Source organism: Paramacrobiotus metropolitanus, unplaced genomic scaffold (assembly GCF_019649055.1).
Source record: "Paramacrobiotus metropolitanus isolate TYO unplaced genomic scaffold, Prichtersi_v1.0 Parri_scaffold0000011, whole genome shotgun sequence".
NCBI lineage: Eukaryota > Metazoa > Tardigrada > Eutardigrada > Parachela > Macrobiotidae > Paramacrobiotus > Paramacrobiotus metropolitanus.
The window spans coordinates 28335-43642 of record NW_026570231.1 but is presented as its reverse complement, the minus strand read 5'-3'; the positions used below and the strand labels follow the sequence as shown (position 1 = coordinate 43642).

At 38.9% G+C, this 15308-nt stretch overlaps 2 protein-coding genes and 1 long non-coding RNA gene across 4 annotated transcripts; 1 reads left to right on the top strand and 2 right to left on the bottom strand.

Annotated features, from left to right (window-relative positions):
- The first annotated feature begins 403 nt into the window (after positions 1–403).
- LOC129583640 (relaxin receptor 2-like) lies at positions 404–12753 on the top strand. The gene is made up of 23 exons (XM_055475527.1): positions 404–577; positions 1084–1239; positions 1319–1453; positions 1798–1915; positions 7355–7426; positions 7508–7579; positions 7735–7806; positions 7933–8004; positions 8078–8149; positions 8448–8519; positions 8595–8663; positions 8804–8875; positions 8994–9065; positions 9182–9256; positions 9339–9580; positions 9809–9825; positions 9899–10010; positions 10226–10369; positions 10467–10582; positions 10766–10972; positions 11128–11158; positions 11309–11518; positions 11840–12753. Exons 1-23 carry the CDS (start codon positions 520–522, stop codon positions 12220–12222), a joined length of 2649 nt encoding a protein of 882 aa, XP_055331502.1. The 5' UTR covers positions 404–519; the 3' UTR covers positions 12223–12753.
- On the bottom strand, positions 935–4186 carry LOC129583643 (uncharacterized). Of its 2 annotated transcripts, XR_008689803.1 has the most exons (4): positions 3984–4186; positions 1780–1968; positions 1470–1566; positions 935–1389 (listed from the first exon to the last, which is right to left on the bottom strand). It is a non-coding gene; the product is annotated as an uncharacterized LOC129583643 (long non-coding RNA). The 2 variants fall into 2 exon arrangements; XR_008689802.1 differs by having other exon boundaries at positions 935–1566.
- LOC129583642 (uncharacterized) lies at positions 12475–15230 on the bottom strand. Its single transcript, XM_055475528.1, has 2 exons — positions 14242–15230; positions 12475–13909 (listed from the first exon to the last, which is right to left on the bottom strand). The coding sequence occupies exons 1-2, from the start codon at positions 14937–14939 to the stop codon at positions 12820–12822; spliced, it is 1788 nt and encodes a 595-aa protein (XP_055331503.1). The 5' UTR covers positions 14940–15230; the 3' UTR covers positions 12475–12819.
- Between the last annotated feature and the right edge of the window lie 78 nt (positions 15231–15308).

Below are 15308 nucleotides of genomic sequence, written 5' to 3'. Positions count from 1 at the left end.
ATTGCATCATTAAGCTCCCGTAATTAGCCAGCATTGCAGGTGATCAGGATATGGAGCATGTGATTGTATGACCGATGTGTAAGTAACTTGATAGGCAAGCAACCTTTTTCTGTACGTTACGCTAACCACTACATCATTAATTTTGGGAATTTCACTGCAGGTGGACACTTAACGTCATATAGTACAATTACAAACCTGACTCTTCCGGATTTGAAATTTATCGTTTACCAAGTTGCATTCGTGACTTTTACGGATACGATAGGTTGGCGCGCATTTTTCTGGATCTGTATCCATGCGTCGCCGTATAAACGAGGGAGCTGGTTGATTTTCATATTTAAAATGTGAATTTTTCATCACTCCTCATGCATTTCAGTACTACGACCACATTTTGGGCAACAGTTGAGCAACGCTTTAGCAGCCTGGTGTACCTTTTCGCAGATTTATTCTGAATCACCGTTGTGGTGTGTTATTCGCACTAATTTGTTAAAGGAAGGCAAACCATACATTTTGCACAACGTTATGGAACTGTCACCGGCTATTTGCGCGTATACATTTCTCATGTTGATTGCGCACACAGGTAAGTCCATGTCAATATTTTGATGCTAAAAAACGTGTGGATACCTTTTTCTACCAACAAGGGACAATTGTGAGCTATCGAATGCTATATTCGTGATTCGCAAAGTTGTTTTTACAATATTATTATGAATTTTATTTTAATAATAAGTTATTTTGTTCCATAAACTGCTCAAAATTTAAAAATATTAATTTTTAAAATATTTTTTTTTAAAAATTTTTAATCGGAGATTAGAACGTGACGGCACTGGAATATGTATTATCTGGATTTGTCCACCACAATATTTTTTTAAATCCGCAGAAATCTTCGTATACTAGTATTTTGCACCACAGCCATTTTTGACATGTACAGGCTAAACTAAAGGCCCATGTTAGCGGTAATTATATATTACGTAACGAACGTCGTAAAACTCCCCTTTCAACTTTCCTGCCTTAGTTCTGTTTCGCATACGAGAAAAAAAATAAAGCAACGTGCTATAGCATACATAATTTAACATTTCGATTTTTCAGTATTTGTATCAACAGCCGTTCCGTGTACCGGCCACCCCCAAGAAAGGTCATGTGAGGATTCCGAATTGGATTCCGGGACATGCGTGCATCAGCGGTTGTTTTGCGACGGAATTGCGCACTGCGCAAACGGACATGACGAAAGCATTTTATCATGCAGTATGTTTTTGCAGGAATGTCACGCGGCAATTTAGGTTTATCATACAGCTTTTTTGATTGGTGCGATGGTATTTATAAGGTCATATCAGCAACGTCTTCATTGACTTCCTGAAGCAAGGCAACGATCAAGGCAATTTGACAAGTGCAGAACTGCAACACTCCATTGAAATGGACCGATACAACGATGGCTACCATAACGAAGAAGCGGCATGTGGTTCGTATAATCTTACTCGCACAATAGGGTTTTCTGGATAGCAGTAAAAACATCAGCACGTCGTAACTGAAGTCGTAGCGGTTTTTGTTCTGTACTCTGTATCCGCAAAACATCTGAAATATCATAATTGTGTTTAATTCTGTACGTGTTAATGGCGTCAAGGTGAATTTGTTATTACAATTGCACGTATAATGTTGACACTTCCTATTAACAGCAATAGTTTTACCTCAATATTGTCGCGTTTGTGTTTTAAAATCACCGTCAAATTTAAATTTTGTAAGTTTTGTTGACACATAATTAAGTAATTTTCTAGTGAAATTACTAACTTTGTGATACTTTCTCAGTGCTTACGGATTTTCCCATCGGATGTGAATGCTATTACGGAACGTCGCTAACTTGCACGAATTTGGATCTGGCAGTAGTGCCACAAAATATCTCTCCTCCAAATCTGGTGGCAAAGCTGTAAGCTAAACGAGTCTTTGATGCATTACCTTGGGCGTGTGTAGCCGGCAAAACTGTTAACATGTTAACGGTTAACGCATTAACATGTGAGCCGGGCGAACATGTTAACGTTAACATTCTCGCCGGGCCCAAATGTTAACGACCGAAATCGTACACGCTGTACATGGATATATGGGTAAACAAATCCTGTAATGTATTTAATAATATTTACCAACATCGAGTTTAATTATTTTGCCGTTATTGCAAGAAACGTTTTTATTAAGGGGTTAAAAACCGAATGTCGCAAAATAGCAAGCGAAAGGGGCATAAAACGGAAATAAAACGCACAATTGCGGAAACAAGAAGATGACATAAATATCAATCAGTTACAATTATTGTTTTTCGAAAAGAAATCAGCGGAGTTCGTGGATCAGTATTTAACGCCTTGAACTAAAAGTATGTTTTGACATGAAATTTCTACACTTACTTACTGTACTTGCCAATGCGCATATCTGCGCTCGGCTGTTTAACTTGCTAGGTAGACAGACAGCCAGCATAAAAGTATCAAATTACACGCGCACCGTTAGCACTGAAGCCGGGCAGGAATTTTTACGCCGTTAACATGGGTGCCGAGTTTAATTTTTCAGTTCAAAAGTTTTTTACTCCGGAATATGCATTTTATTTCTACAAACGCTTTCTGTAAGTTGTGTAATTGCCATTGTTGTGCAGTTAATGCTGCGAGAGTTTATTAATTAATTTGTGATAATTACTATCGCATCTACTAAGCGCTGACATTCCTGCCGGGTCGGGCATACGTTAACGTGCCTTTTAACGTGGATATAAAATTACACCGTTAACATTGCAGCCGGGCAGGGGTCCCATTTTTTATCATCTATTACTATTTTTCCTTTGAAGCATATGCGAGTTACAATTAACGTTTTTCGAAAAGAAATCAGCAGTTTTCCTGAATCAACAATTAACGATCTAACCTAGAAGTATATTTCGGCTCAAAATTTCTACGCCTACTTTCTGCTTATTAATTACTTACTAATGTGCCTATCTGCGGTCGGCTGACAGCCAGCACTCAGGCTGCAGCACACATGCAGAGGCGCTGCATGCAGAACATACTTTCGACGATTCGACCGCTCATCAGTGGTGTCACATTACACCGTTAACATTCTAGCCGGGCCAGGATGTTAACGCCGTTAACATGGGTGCCGGATTTATTTTCCAGTTCAAGGAAGCCCTTTACTTCGGAATGTGTTTTCTATTTCTGCAAATGCTATCTGGATATTCGTGTAATTGCCATTTTTGTGCAATTAATAGTATGAGAATTTATTAATTAATTTGGGAGAATGACCATATCGCATCTAATAAACGTTAACATCCCTGCCGGCATGTGTATTAGCGTTAACATCCCCGCCCGTCAGCAATGTTAACGGTGGTAATCTGATAACGCTTGATACTTAACAGCCGCAATCACGTATAAGTAAGCAAATTCACCGTGTGGTGGCTGTAAATATATGACTGTATATAGCATATAGCAGTTGTTTGCCATGATTTTTCGTGTCCGGCACTTGTCGCACAGAAGCCTTTTACAGGAACATTCGCTGCATAAATGCACCCCTATCCACGTCGAATCCAAAAATTCTTTTCTCCAAAAGTGGTACTACAGCCCTGCCGGGCCAAGTTGGGACAGTTTTTTCAAAAATTTTAATGAGTCATCCGACACCAAATTAAAACTTAATAAATGTTCACATGATCCCTATGTGTGTCCAACATCTTTTGCTTTTGAGGTTTTTATTCTGGAAACCTGTTTCGAATAATGGTAGGATGGAAACCAGAGCAGACTAGTTAGAAAATGTAGTTCGACCCATCGAATTTATTAGGTGCTGTCCCAGTAAGAATTTGTTTAAAAATTCATCTGGTGTTATAGTCTTAAATTGGTAACTCTAAGCTGTTCGCGATGCAGTACCCTTGCAAACTATTCCTTACACCAGTCGATTTCAGCCAGGGGTCAGTGGCCTTTGCGGCCTGACTGCTGGTATTTGAAAACAAGAGGATGACCTCCTCTGCATGCACGCCGTACCATAGCAGGGAGCCGTATGTAAATTGTTCTGGTAAAATCTCTTTCAGGAAGATTATAGTGTTGATTCAAGTCTCGCTATCCTCACAATAAGACCAAGATTCCGTCCCCGAAAGTTCAAATAGCAACTATAACATTTTTTATCTGTAGCTTTGTTAGTTTTTTGTTCCACTTATTCGACACAACCATCTACCACTCTGTGTAATAGATTTCAGTCAAAAGATAAAATTTAAATGATTTGATCCATGTGTCATCCATGGAAAATATGTATCAGTTCGAGGTTACCACACTATGTGTGCTAGGCAACCCTGTTCTCCCGAAGTTTCGTTATAACATAGTGGTCTATGGGAGCGATCCCTAATTTCGTACCGACCGCGAGAACTGGTTGAGCACAATTCTTCTGCCAACTAGTGATGGACACCTTTTGGGTCTCTCAACAGATTTCAAAAAAGTCCACGAGAGAATATTGATCGGTGAATTTCCTAAAGTGGCATTAATAAGAACTCAAAAACAGACCATTACCCCGGCCCCTAAACCACCGCTTGGCTCGCTACTGGTAGACCCGGACTTAACGATTTTGACAGTTCTGAATTTGCAATAAAAAGTTACACCAAAAATGGTAAAGGATAAAAGTAAAAACATGAATACAGATATTTTATATTTTATTTTATGCAGCTGTCCCAACTTGGCCCGGCAGGGCTGTAAATTCGGGCAAATGCATGAAAAAAAAAGTAATTTTTGGATTCATTTGTCCCACGATTTTTAATGTTGTACATATATGTATATGTTGATTTACCAGTTTTTTGTTGATCTTTCGAAACATTGCATGAAGGCAACACCGCATTAAATATCCATTTCATTAAATATCGATCAAGGTAAATATCCGGCAATCCAATTTAAACCGCTTGTTAACACCGTTAACATATCAGTTGGCACATGTTATAATGGTGTCCAATCATTTCGGAAACCATTCATTTCGGAAACTGTTCATTTCGGAAATAATTGCAAATCGGATATATCAGAAATACGTATTTCTTTCGGTTGTTTTAAGCTGTGCTAATGCTTTTCTTATGATTCGGTTCCCTTACCCCTTAGGCTTTCTTAAGTTAACATTCACATTTTTCTTAGGTTTCTTAGGTTTTCTTCCGTTTCTATTTTTCTTGGGTTATCCCTGTCTTTTTTTTAGGTTTTTAGACATTCTTAGGTTTTCTTTAAACTTCTTAGGTGTTCCTATGTTTTCTTAGGTTTTCTAAAGATTTCGAAGGTTTTCTTAAAACTTCTTGGTTTCTTAGGTTTTCTTATGTTATTCTTAGGTTTTATTAAGTTTCTTAGGTTTTAATAATGTTTTTAGGCTTTCTTGTTTTTGTTATTTGTTTCTCAGGTCCCTTTGATTTGTATGTTTTCTTACGTTTTTACTAGTTTTTTATGCTATTACTCGTTTTCTTCTGTTTTCTTGGCGGCTTCGGAAATGCTAGGTTTCCGAAATGAATGGCTTCCGAAATGAACGTTTTCCGAAATGAATGGTTTCCGAAATGATATGGTGCCGTTATAACGCCGTTAACATTTCAGCCGACACATGTTATAATGCCGTTAACATTTGAGCCGGCACATGGTATAGCGCCGTTAACATTTGAGCCAGCACATGTTTTAACGCCGTTAACATTTGAGCCGGCACATGTTATGATGCCGTTATCTTTTGAGCCCCTGTGCACTGTTGATAACTTGATTTAGTGCCGAAAAAAACAATTGTTTTCTGCTGTACACAAATCTGTTCACGGTACATGTGATCGGCATCCTACAGACATAAGCAGGTACTCGTAGTCGGCATCCATATTTTTAAAACGTTGACATCTTAATCGCCCGGCACCTATGAATGTTTATTACCGCAATGTTGACTATAGCCTATCGAATGGGTAAATTACTAAAGGCTCGTATATTGTAAAGGTTATAAACAAAAAAGAATTGTGCTTTCGTAGGTGTTAACGAAATTCATAACAAAACTTTAAAAAAACGTGCCGGTTTTGCCTTACATTACATTTTTTTTGTAGGAGGCCAGCCAATCTAAATGACCGTGACATATTCATAAGCCGCAGCTCACCCATTGAGATTGCATGCTTAATCGCATAAAAGAGCAAGTTACGATTTAATCCAACAGCGATAATCGTAGGCATGCATATTCGACATGCATAATTTTATTAAAAATGTGAGCATCCCCGCCGAGCACTCATGTTCTCAAATTCAGGGCAGATCGTAGACTAAATATACAGAATAAAGAAAATACAAAGAACGAGTAGCCTTATACGTAGAAAGTATTAGCCTTAGCAGGAAATTAAGCGTTTGTACAAGCGTTTAATGAGAGCGGTTTATGTTGATAATTTAGCAGAATCCGATTACCGTACAGTTATAGCGTGAACATCCCAGCCTGGCTCGCCTGTTAGCGGCGTTAACAAAAAGCTTTACTTCCTTTAAAATTGCTTTTCCTTGTTTAACAAATAGCAAGCGCAAAAGAAGTCCACTTTTGGAAATTTAAACCTTCTATGTTTTAAATGTGACTATAACACGACCGCTTCATGAAAAGCTGCAAAATAAATGTCTAAAATTTAAAATAACGTGCTCTTGAAAATAACATAAATTTTCGATTCCAAACAATTGTGTATTAAGGCGCAGTTAAATGTTTACGTATTTCTCCAACTATTGCTATTACGGCTATTGCTATTACGGCTATTGCTATTATTACTGCGTACAGTATTACTGTACATTACGGTGCCGCACCGAGTTTTGCCACTTTAATTTACACGAACAAGATCAGTATTGTCACTGCTTAATAACAGGCAATTCGTACAGGACTTCAGACCGGGTCTAAATGTGATTTGATCTTGATTTTAGTCCATGATTCGTGAACTGCGATTATTTTGCTGCGGAGACTGAGTGAACAGCTTGCATGATTTTGGTCGTTAACATTTGGGCCCGGCGGGAATGTTAACGTTAACATTCTAGCCCGGCTCACATGTTAATGCGTTAACCGTTAACATGTTAACTGTTTTGCCGGCTACAGGCGTGTATTCATGCAAAGTAGATTAAAGAGCAGTCATTTTACAATCGTATAAGATACAGTGCTATCTCAAAAACTGAGCTGTCTTTAAAACAAAGGTTTGCCTAAGTAGCAGTGCAACTTTATTTATAATATTCAGGTCTTTATTAAAATTCAGACAAACCGTCTTTATGCAACGGTCTTTATTAATATGCCGGCAAACACAATTGGCATTGAATTTTACCGTTCATCCCTTAGTATGCGAATACAAGCAGCAAATTTAAAAAATTCATCTTACTTATTGTTAGCTCTGCGACAATGTGAAGCCTCGTTCTTTTTCTAGGAATCTCACAGGCAACAATATCTCGTTCCTAAACTTTAAAACTTTCATCCGATACCCGAATTTGACGGTCATGTAAGTTTTATTCGTTACTACAAAGCACAGTCGTATTTTACCACGTGAAATTTGTCTTCAAAATGAATTTGTTTTTTGTAGCACCCTCGCTGATAACCAAATTTCAAAAGTTGACAAAGCCGCTTTTGAAGGCTTGCCAAAACTTAAGGCACTGTAAGCCTCGTCATTCATTAACTTGCGTTCATAGGTACAAAGGATAACAAGGCTTTGTTCTTAATTTACTCATTTTGGTTTACCATTTTTTATGGAATATTTTTACCACTAAAAATTTGTTGTTCTACAATATGTTTTGCGGTTTTTCTCTGCAGGTTTCTGCAGCACAATAAACTAGAACACTTGGAAGTGCACACATTTTGCAACCTGAATAAGCTGAAGCGATTGTAAGTTCATTTACACAAAGATCCAAATAATATATGCTGTACATCCTTGAAATGCAGTATTTACTTTATAACTGAAGGAAATGTGCGCGAACCAGATCTAGAGTTCAACACTTGCGTTTTTGGCAGAGATTTATCCTACAATCAGTTGACAGACTGGAACAAGGAGCTGTTTTGCAATAACAACTTATTGGAAGTATTGTACGACGATGACTGCTTAATACCATACAATGGGTAGCCGGGACAATGCAGGGTTTTTTCCTGATATTTACAGGACGTTAAGGAGCAATTTGATTAGACTGGAAGTTTCGGGAATGTTCAAGCATTTGTCGGCATTGAAGTATCTGTAAGTGACTTAATTAGTGTAAAGGTCACGAGTAACGTCTATATTGTAGCTAGCGGCTTTTCTAAACACTTGTGGACGGAGAGTTATAACGAAAAGTCCAAGTCAATCGAGTACAAATGACAATTATGAGTTATTCGCTTAATTATTACGCTTAGGCATAATAGACATACGAAGTACTTAACGATTTTCTAACGACTTATTTTGAGTTTAGTCGATGTAGGGAAGAGTACGTGTATTTACGATAACCTAAACAACCTTACCAGGCATTCTGACACAAAAACCAACATTTGTATGGCAGGGAGCTGGATCATAATTTAGTAACTATTCTGGATGACAACTCTTTTGCCGGTCTCGAAAAACTGGAGCTTGTGTATGCCTAATTAATTGAGTTAACAGCTAATGTTTCTTCCACGTTTTCTAAATTATACTTACGGTGAATTTTCAGGAGTTTGAGCAACAACCTTATCGGTACTATTGGACAAGGTACCTTCAGCCAGCTGTCGTTGAATGATTTGTATGTATTATTTTGAGTAGAATTTTTATTTTTCTTGATCCGATGCAGCCGCATCACTTTCTACAGTTTTTTTTACAAAGAAGGCAAACGTTTGTGGGTTAGTTAACAGCCGTGTAGCTTTACCCTGCCCGATTTTGCAGAGATTTGTCCTGGAATAAAATCAAAGAGTTTCACGCAAATCAGTTCGGAATTCAGCCATCCCTTAGTGATTTGTAAGCGTCGCGCCTGTTAAGCGACTCAATAGTGTTTGGTTACTGTGATATTTTTCGGTGATTCCTAATTTTAATCGTATGTCTGCTATTTGAACACGCTATACAGAGTATTTTACAGGAATCTGGCATATAATCCAGTGCAAAACATTCCGGAAGATTTGTTTTACAACATGAAAAGTTTACGGAAATTGTAAGTAATGTAAATCAGTTCAAGGTTTAATGTGTTCTACTTCGTGCACTTGAGATCCAGATAAACATATGTATTGTACACGGCCAGTTAATCCTGTGGATTACGATCATGCACAGATCATTGGAAGGACTGGAAATTTTTAACGTTTCAAAAAGGATGTTTACTCATCCCAATCTCAATCTGGAGCACATGTATGCGCTTATAATTTTAGTTTTTGTAACGTTTTATAGTGGGGAAAACTAATTAAACATTTACTATTTTATACAATTGCAGTGCTTTTGCTAAGTTCCACTATTGTGGATATGCACCACACGTTAAAATCTGCACTCCGCAAACAGATGGAATTTCGTCTGCAAAAAACTTGCTAGACAGCATCGTTTTAACTTCGTTCAGCTGGACAATCGCCATTGTAGCGATGATTGCTAATGTGTTTGTGCTGGGAGTCCGATTTTATCGTTGGAAGAATACCACGGGGATGACACGAGTGCACTCATTAAGCATCATTAACTTAACCGGTAAGTATTGCACCCCTTACCTGAAAGGAACAATACTTAATACATGAGTCCTGATGGCAAATTTTTTATCAACTTACGCAATGGATGCGTGTATCAAATCACATTAGACGTTATGTTATAAGGCATGTAAACGCGGGAGTTACTCTCAAACAACGATCTGACCTTTTGAATTACATAATAAAATTCGATAATGCAGTTACAAAAATTTGACATAAGTTTGCATTTCAGTGGCAGACCTTATAATGGTGAGTTTACACGAAATATATTTGTCAACGTGAACATACCTAATTCTGTAGTTTTCGTCGTTTTTCTCGGTAGGGGATATATGTACTGATTATCTCCGCAGCGGATGCTTCCTACAAGTCAATGTACAACCAATATTTTCACCAGTGGGTCCACGGGTTTTTGTGCCAGTTTAGTGGAAGCATGTGTAAGCAGTTCTTATTGGTAGTCGATCTACTCATGGTCAGTAGTAACCTACTATAGTACCCAGTGGCCAGTGGTCAGTGGTAAACACTGATTTATAAAAGGGAATTAAGCAAACATACTCAGAATACTGACAATCAAAACCTACCTTTCTAGCTAGCAAGTATACGTAAAATAAACTTTCGTATAATACTGCATTATTTTTCTTGCTTGTCGTAGCGGTGGTTTCGTTCGATACAAGTGCGTTGTTATTAGCTTTTATGGCACTGGAGCGCTATATCCGGCTGGTTTATAAACCTTTTGCCCAGTTTGGAATGAGTTTAAGGACGGCAGCGGAATGTATCGTATTTTGTTGGATAGTTGGTAACTAATACGAGCAAAAATATATTGAAAGTTTCGAACTTTTCGGGCACGCACATTTTCTGCACATAATTCGTACTTGTACCTATTGAGCTTACAGGTCTGATCACGGGAATTTTACCGCTCATAATGCAGCTGGATGCTGACGGTGTGCAAGTATTCTACGGTCAGAACGGTGTTTGCGTTCCCTTGTTCATTCATGAACCCTATTTTAAGGTACAATATTTACAATTGTCAATCACAAAGTTTTTGCGTGCAAAGCGTACGCATAATTACTTTCAAGCGATACATATAGATGGAGCTTACATACCCATCTATGTATAGCAGGTGTGCTTAAAGTCTTAAACGTTAATTGTATCCCTGTTGGTTTGCCAGATCGAAAATTACATTGTTTTTAAGGGTTGGTGGCTGTCATTAACCATTTTTGTGGTTATCCCTTCTTTGGCGATTTCCATAATGCTGTATTGCTACGTGTCGGTGCTTCGTCATGTTGAAAAATCTCGGCAAGCAACCGATCAAATTCGAGGAGATCGGCCACACCTTAATAAACTCATCGGCATTACCATTTCGAATCTTTTGTGTTGGGTTCCGTTAATTGTGATCAAAGCAAGTACCGTAAACAAATTGGTGACATTGTACATTATCGCCGTCGCCCGAATGATAAAATGATATAATTTCTCTCATTTAACATGCATTTTTCGTCGCCAAATCGCCCCTTTACAAAACGTCAAGTGGTAAACTGTTAAAAATTATTTTTTCAGGCTGTAGCCATGGCTCAAATTGCTGTTCCAGGTAAGAAACTTTAACACAATTTCCAATACAATAAATAAACACATGTGCATCAGGCGACAGCGTACGTATTATCAACCTATTTGAAAATACTGTTCATGCAGGCTTCTGTGAAGGGCTTTTGTCCTGTTATGTTACTGCATTTGTGTTTAGGCGAAATATACAGCTGGCTTGCAGTGTTCGTGCTACCGTTGAACTGCTGCTTAAATCCCATAATATATACTTTCATGACCCCTGAATGCATCTCCCTGATGAAGAAAATCTGCTACAAACCGCGCCCGTCTTTGTATATTCCATCGAACACTTCCTTTTTGGGCTCTCGGAATTCATCCGTTCGCAACACTACTCTTCGTAAGACTACCGGTACCGTAGCTCTTACCATGGCGCACATACGTAAACATGTGAAACCAAGCTCTCAACAAGTCCAATATTTTTCTAACATTTTTATCACTCACGCTACGCTGTTATACTAGCACAATAAACAATTTCTCAGAAGTATTTGTAATTAATTTCTGAATTAACTATTATAAAATTGATGAAAAAAAGTTTGGACACAGAACTATAGTATTATGTAAGCCATACATACCTATCGAACAAAAGTGTACAAATTCGTGATAATTCTGTTTGATTGCCGGTACGCAGGGCATTACAATATTCTGCTAACGGCATGATTTCATCTTCCAGGAGGAAGTCATTCCAGTTCGACATTGAACCATCACTTATCTCGTCAGTCGTCCGGATTTTCTCAGCATAACTCGATGACGGTCAAGCGCCGCGCTTATCAGTCCAACTCAGCCGATCCCACGGTGAAGTCCTCCTACTGGATCCCACCTCGTCGATTCCAAAATTCCAGCTTTAGGGATCATAAGGAATTCACAACCACGTCTTTGGCCAATGTGCAGAACCCGGAATCTGTTTTGTACCCACTTCGACCGTTTTCTCCTCAGCCCACTAGCCATACGCTGACGAGGTCACCAGAATCCATCTCTTCGGTCCGAACACTTAGTGTCAAACGCCAAGGAACAAGTTCTAAAAGCGATACCGCATACGATACCTTCGAGAAATGACGCATTTATAAAGGTAAAACTGGATGCAAAATGATTCCTGTCCACGAGCTCTTAAGGTCATACAAACTTCTCCGCTGAAAGCACATGTCGTCACTGATGCACCATTATCATCCCCAAATTTTACTTAAAAAGTTTTCTTAATTAGGGATCGTTGATGATCGTGGCATGTCAGCTTAACTGCATGTCATTGAAAAGGTCGGCATTACAAATTACAAAAGAATCGTTACATTGGCAGTTCTACTGTGCAAATGCAGTGGTGTTGGCCGGTATAATTTTACTGAACATGTTTTGTGTTTATTTATGTCAAACATGTATTCAATTCCAACCTTATGACGCATAATATGACGCCCTGCGCATGAGCACGGTTTGATTTGGTTAAGACATACTCGTATATTATAACATTTAGGACAAATTTAAAAAATAACCAACAGTTTGTTTCGCAATGCACAGTGTTCAACCTAAGTGCTTCTAGATCTATCTATTACAATAAACGCTAAAATTATTACTCCTTGGTTTCTTAAATCAGTTCGATTTGTTTTCCAGCTTCCATATGCTACATAAAAAACAATAAAATTTCTGACAAAAGTACCAATATTATTAAGATGGGTCACCATGTAGAATTCTTTCGGCATCAATTGGTCGCATGACAGTGTACAACGACTGCGCGCAAATCACCTGCTCTGCGATTTCCATTGTTGACCACTCTTTATCCAAAGGGCACACCACCTTCTCGAAACCAACAGTATTATTGATGAACTGGTGCTTTTGGGTGACCTTCGCGTAATGTTGTGTACGAAAGACTGAGCCAGAAAAGATTTCTGCTCGCAAAAACCGGTAATATTTATCGACCGGACCGCCATAGCTGAACAGCGCTTCGTCCAAAATCTCCAACGCACTGCCTTTGCTTTTCCCCAGTATATGAAGTTGAAACTGAGGTCCTTCGCAGTGGTGTGATCCTTTAAGGCAGTTGTCGATATCCCCCACCGGCCGACTGGGATAACCAGGAAAGAGTGCCGACGAAGGACAACGGTTCTGTCGGCACCACTGTTCGGTGTCAGTACAATCAACACATAATCCGGACGTGTTAGACAAAATAACGATAGGAAAAGCGCTATCCTTAAGCACATGCTTTTGGCCACTGTTGCAGCGTCCGAAGTCGGTGCAGAGTTTCCAGTACTCGGTGTCGCAAGCTTGCGGATCCGTGGTTTCCAGAGGATGCGCTGCATCCATGCATGTGCCGCGGTAGTAAACGTAATCCTTATAGCCCGCGGTGCTTAACCACATGGATGAACAAAGGTCACTACTGCAAAGCTTCCCGTTTTCGGCTGTGCCGCTCAAATAACCCAAGGTAACTGGTTGACCAGAGGTCACGACAAACTCATCATATTGTTCGCGTTCTGTGTGGCACGCTGGTGCGGTGCAGTACCGGCGAAACAGTAAATAACGATAGTCATTCAGGCGCTCATTCCAGTATTTTTCTAGTCGCTTTTTCATAGTTATCCGGGCGACTTTTAATAGCCCGAAGGCAAAGGTTTTTCCTTCATTTGTATCCAAATCATAATGAGAAGAAGGCTCAATGTATTCCTTTAAAACTTGATCGTCTAATCTGTTCACAATGCTGAGCTTGATATTGCGAGAGGCTTGCATGGAAAAAGACAAATAATCTGACATCTTTTTTGGCATAAACCTACAGAACGGAACATAGATTAGCGCGTTTAAAACCAAAAAAGTGTAACTGTTCGCAGGCATTTCACAGAATATGACATGCATACGGACGACGTTTCATATGAACCGGCAATTATTTTATGCATTCTTTTAATCACATTATTTTAATGTGATTATATGTAATAATACATTGCCCTTTCTGCAATCGTGCCGCGAACTAGTTAGTACTCTAAATACCATAAAAATGATGTGACCTAGAAGCATGGTGTATGGTTTATTATTGACACGTTTTGTTGGCCAACTAAACTTATTTTTAGTATTACATGCAATGCCTGAAATAACAGATGTTCTTACCGCAGAAAGAAGTAAGAGTATTTAGCCATGATATATGCGGTTGGAGGAAGACTTCTTTGTTGATGTCGCTCCAATTCGTTTTGTAGATTCGAACTTTTGCAGTATCGGATATATTCGGCCGAAGATCCCATTAGCAGTAGAGAAAACTCACGAAGAAACAATGATCCAGCCTCAACATCCAATACCTTTAGAAAGGTGTGATGGAAAAAAGAAATATTTACGTGCAGTTCCTGCAAGGCGCGGCCAAGGCTTGTCGGCAAAGGATGTGGTTGATCCGCTAGTCTCAGGACAACTCCAATTTGATTACGGAATCCTTCGAGAATGTCCGTACAATTCCGCTGAACTTCCTCTCCCACTATACCATTTATTCTTTTATCTATGCAGTACCATTCCTGTTTGTTAGCCGCGGGCCAAATAATGTCGGAAATTTGTCGTAATAAAGCTCCTGGTTTGATGGTCGGATCGGAATCAGGATTGTCTTTTTCGAGATAATCATTGATTTTGGCAATAGCTGCTCTGTGGATGCCGATTGTGTTTTCGTGATCCCGACGACAAGTGGAAATTAACCCCGGTTGTGAAGGTGCAGCATTCTCTCCGGATACGGCGCAGCAAGAAAAGATGTATAAAAGGCTTCCAATGCAGATAATTGTATACCATAAGTGCTTTAGACGAGAATTTTGGCTAAAGCTTGAGGTCATTTTCGCCTTCCAATATCTAATAAAATCTTATGCAAGGACTTCTGACTTCCCAAAACAAGGTTTTCTTATGGTATGTATGGTATGAAATGCTTCTAACAATCGCGGAATTCTCGAAATATAGACAAGAAATTCCCAAAAATATTCGAAAATGGAAAATTATAATAATCAAAAATTTAAAGATGATGCAAACTATACTCATACGAGGATACACAGATGCAACACTCCTTGCCAACTCATGCATTACGCACAACACATTACTACTATACACACTCCCACATCCATTTTACAAATGCAGCAGCATTTTTATCATGTGAATTGCAGCAGACTGATGGCTGGTATTTGATATTATCTTTTTAAAATGATTGTAAT

Coding starts and splice junctions, on each gene's coding strand:
- LOC129583642 (XM_055475528.1), bottom strand. CDS start 14,939: ATGACCTCAAGCTTTAGCCAAAATTCTCGTCTAAAGCACTTATGGTAT. Junction 13,910..14,241: donor TACTCTTACTTCTTTCTGCG/GTAAGAACATCT, acceptor TCCGTTCTGTAG/GTTTATGCCAAAAAAGATGT.
- LOC129583640 (XM_055475527.1), top strand. CDS start 520: ATGGAACTGTCACCGGCTATTTGCGCGTATACATTTCTCATGTTGATT. Junction 7,807..7,932: donor CTGAATAAGCTGAAGCGATT/GTAAGTTCATTT, acceptor CGTTTTTGGCAG/AGATTTATCCTACAATCAGT. Junction 9,066..9,181: donor ATGAAAAGTTTACGGAAATT/GTAAGTAATGTA, acceptor GATCATGCACAG/ATCATTGGAAGGACTGGAAA.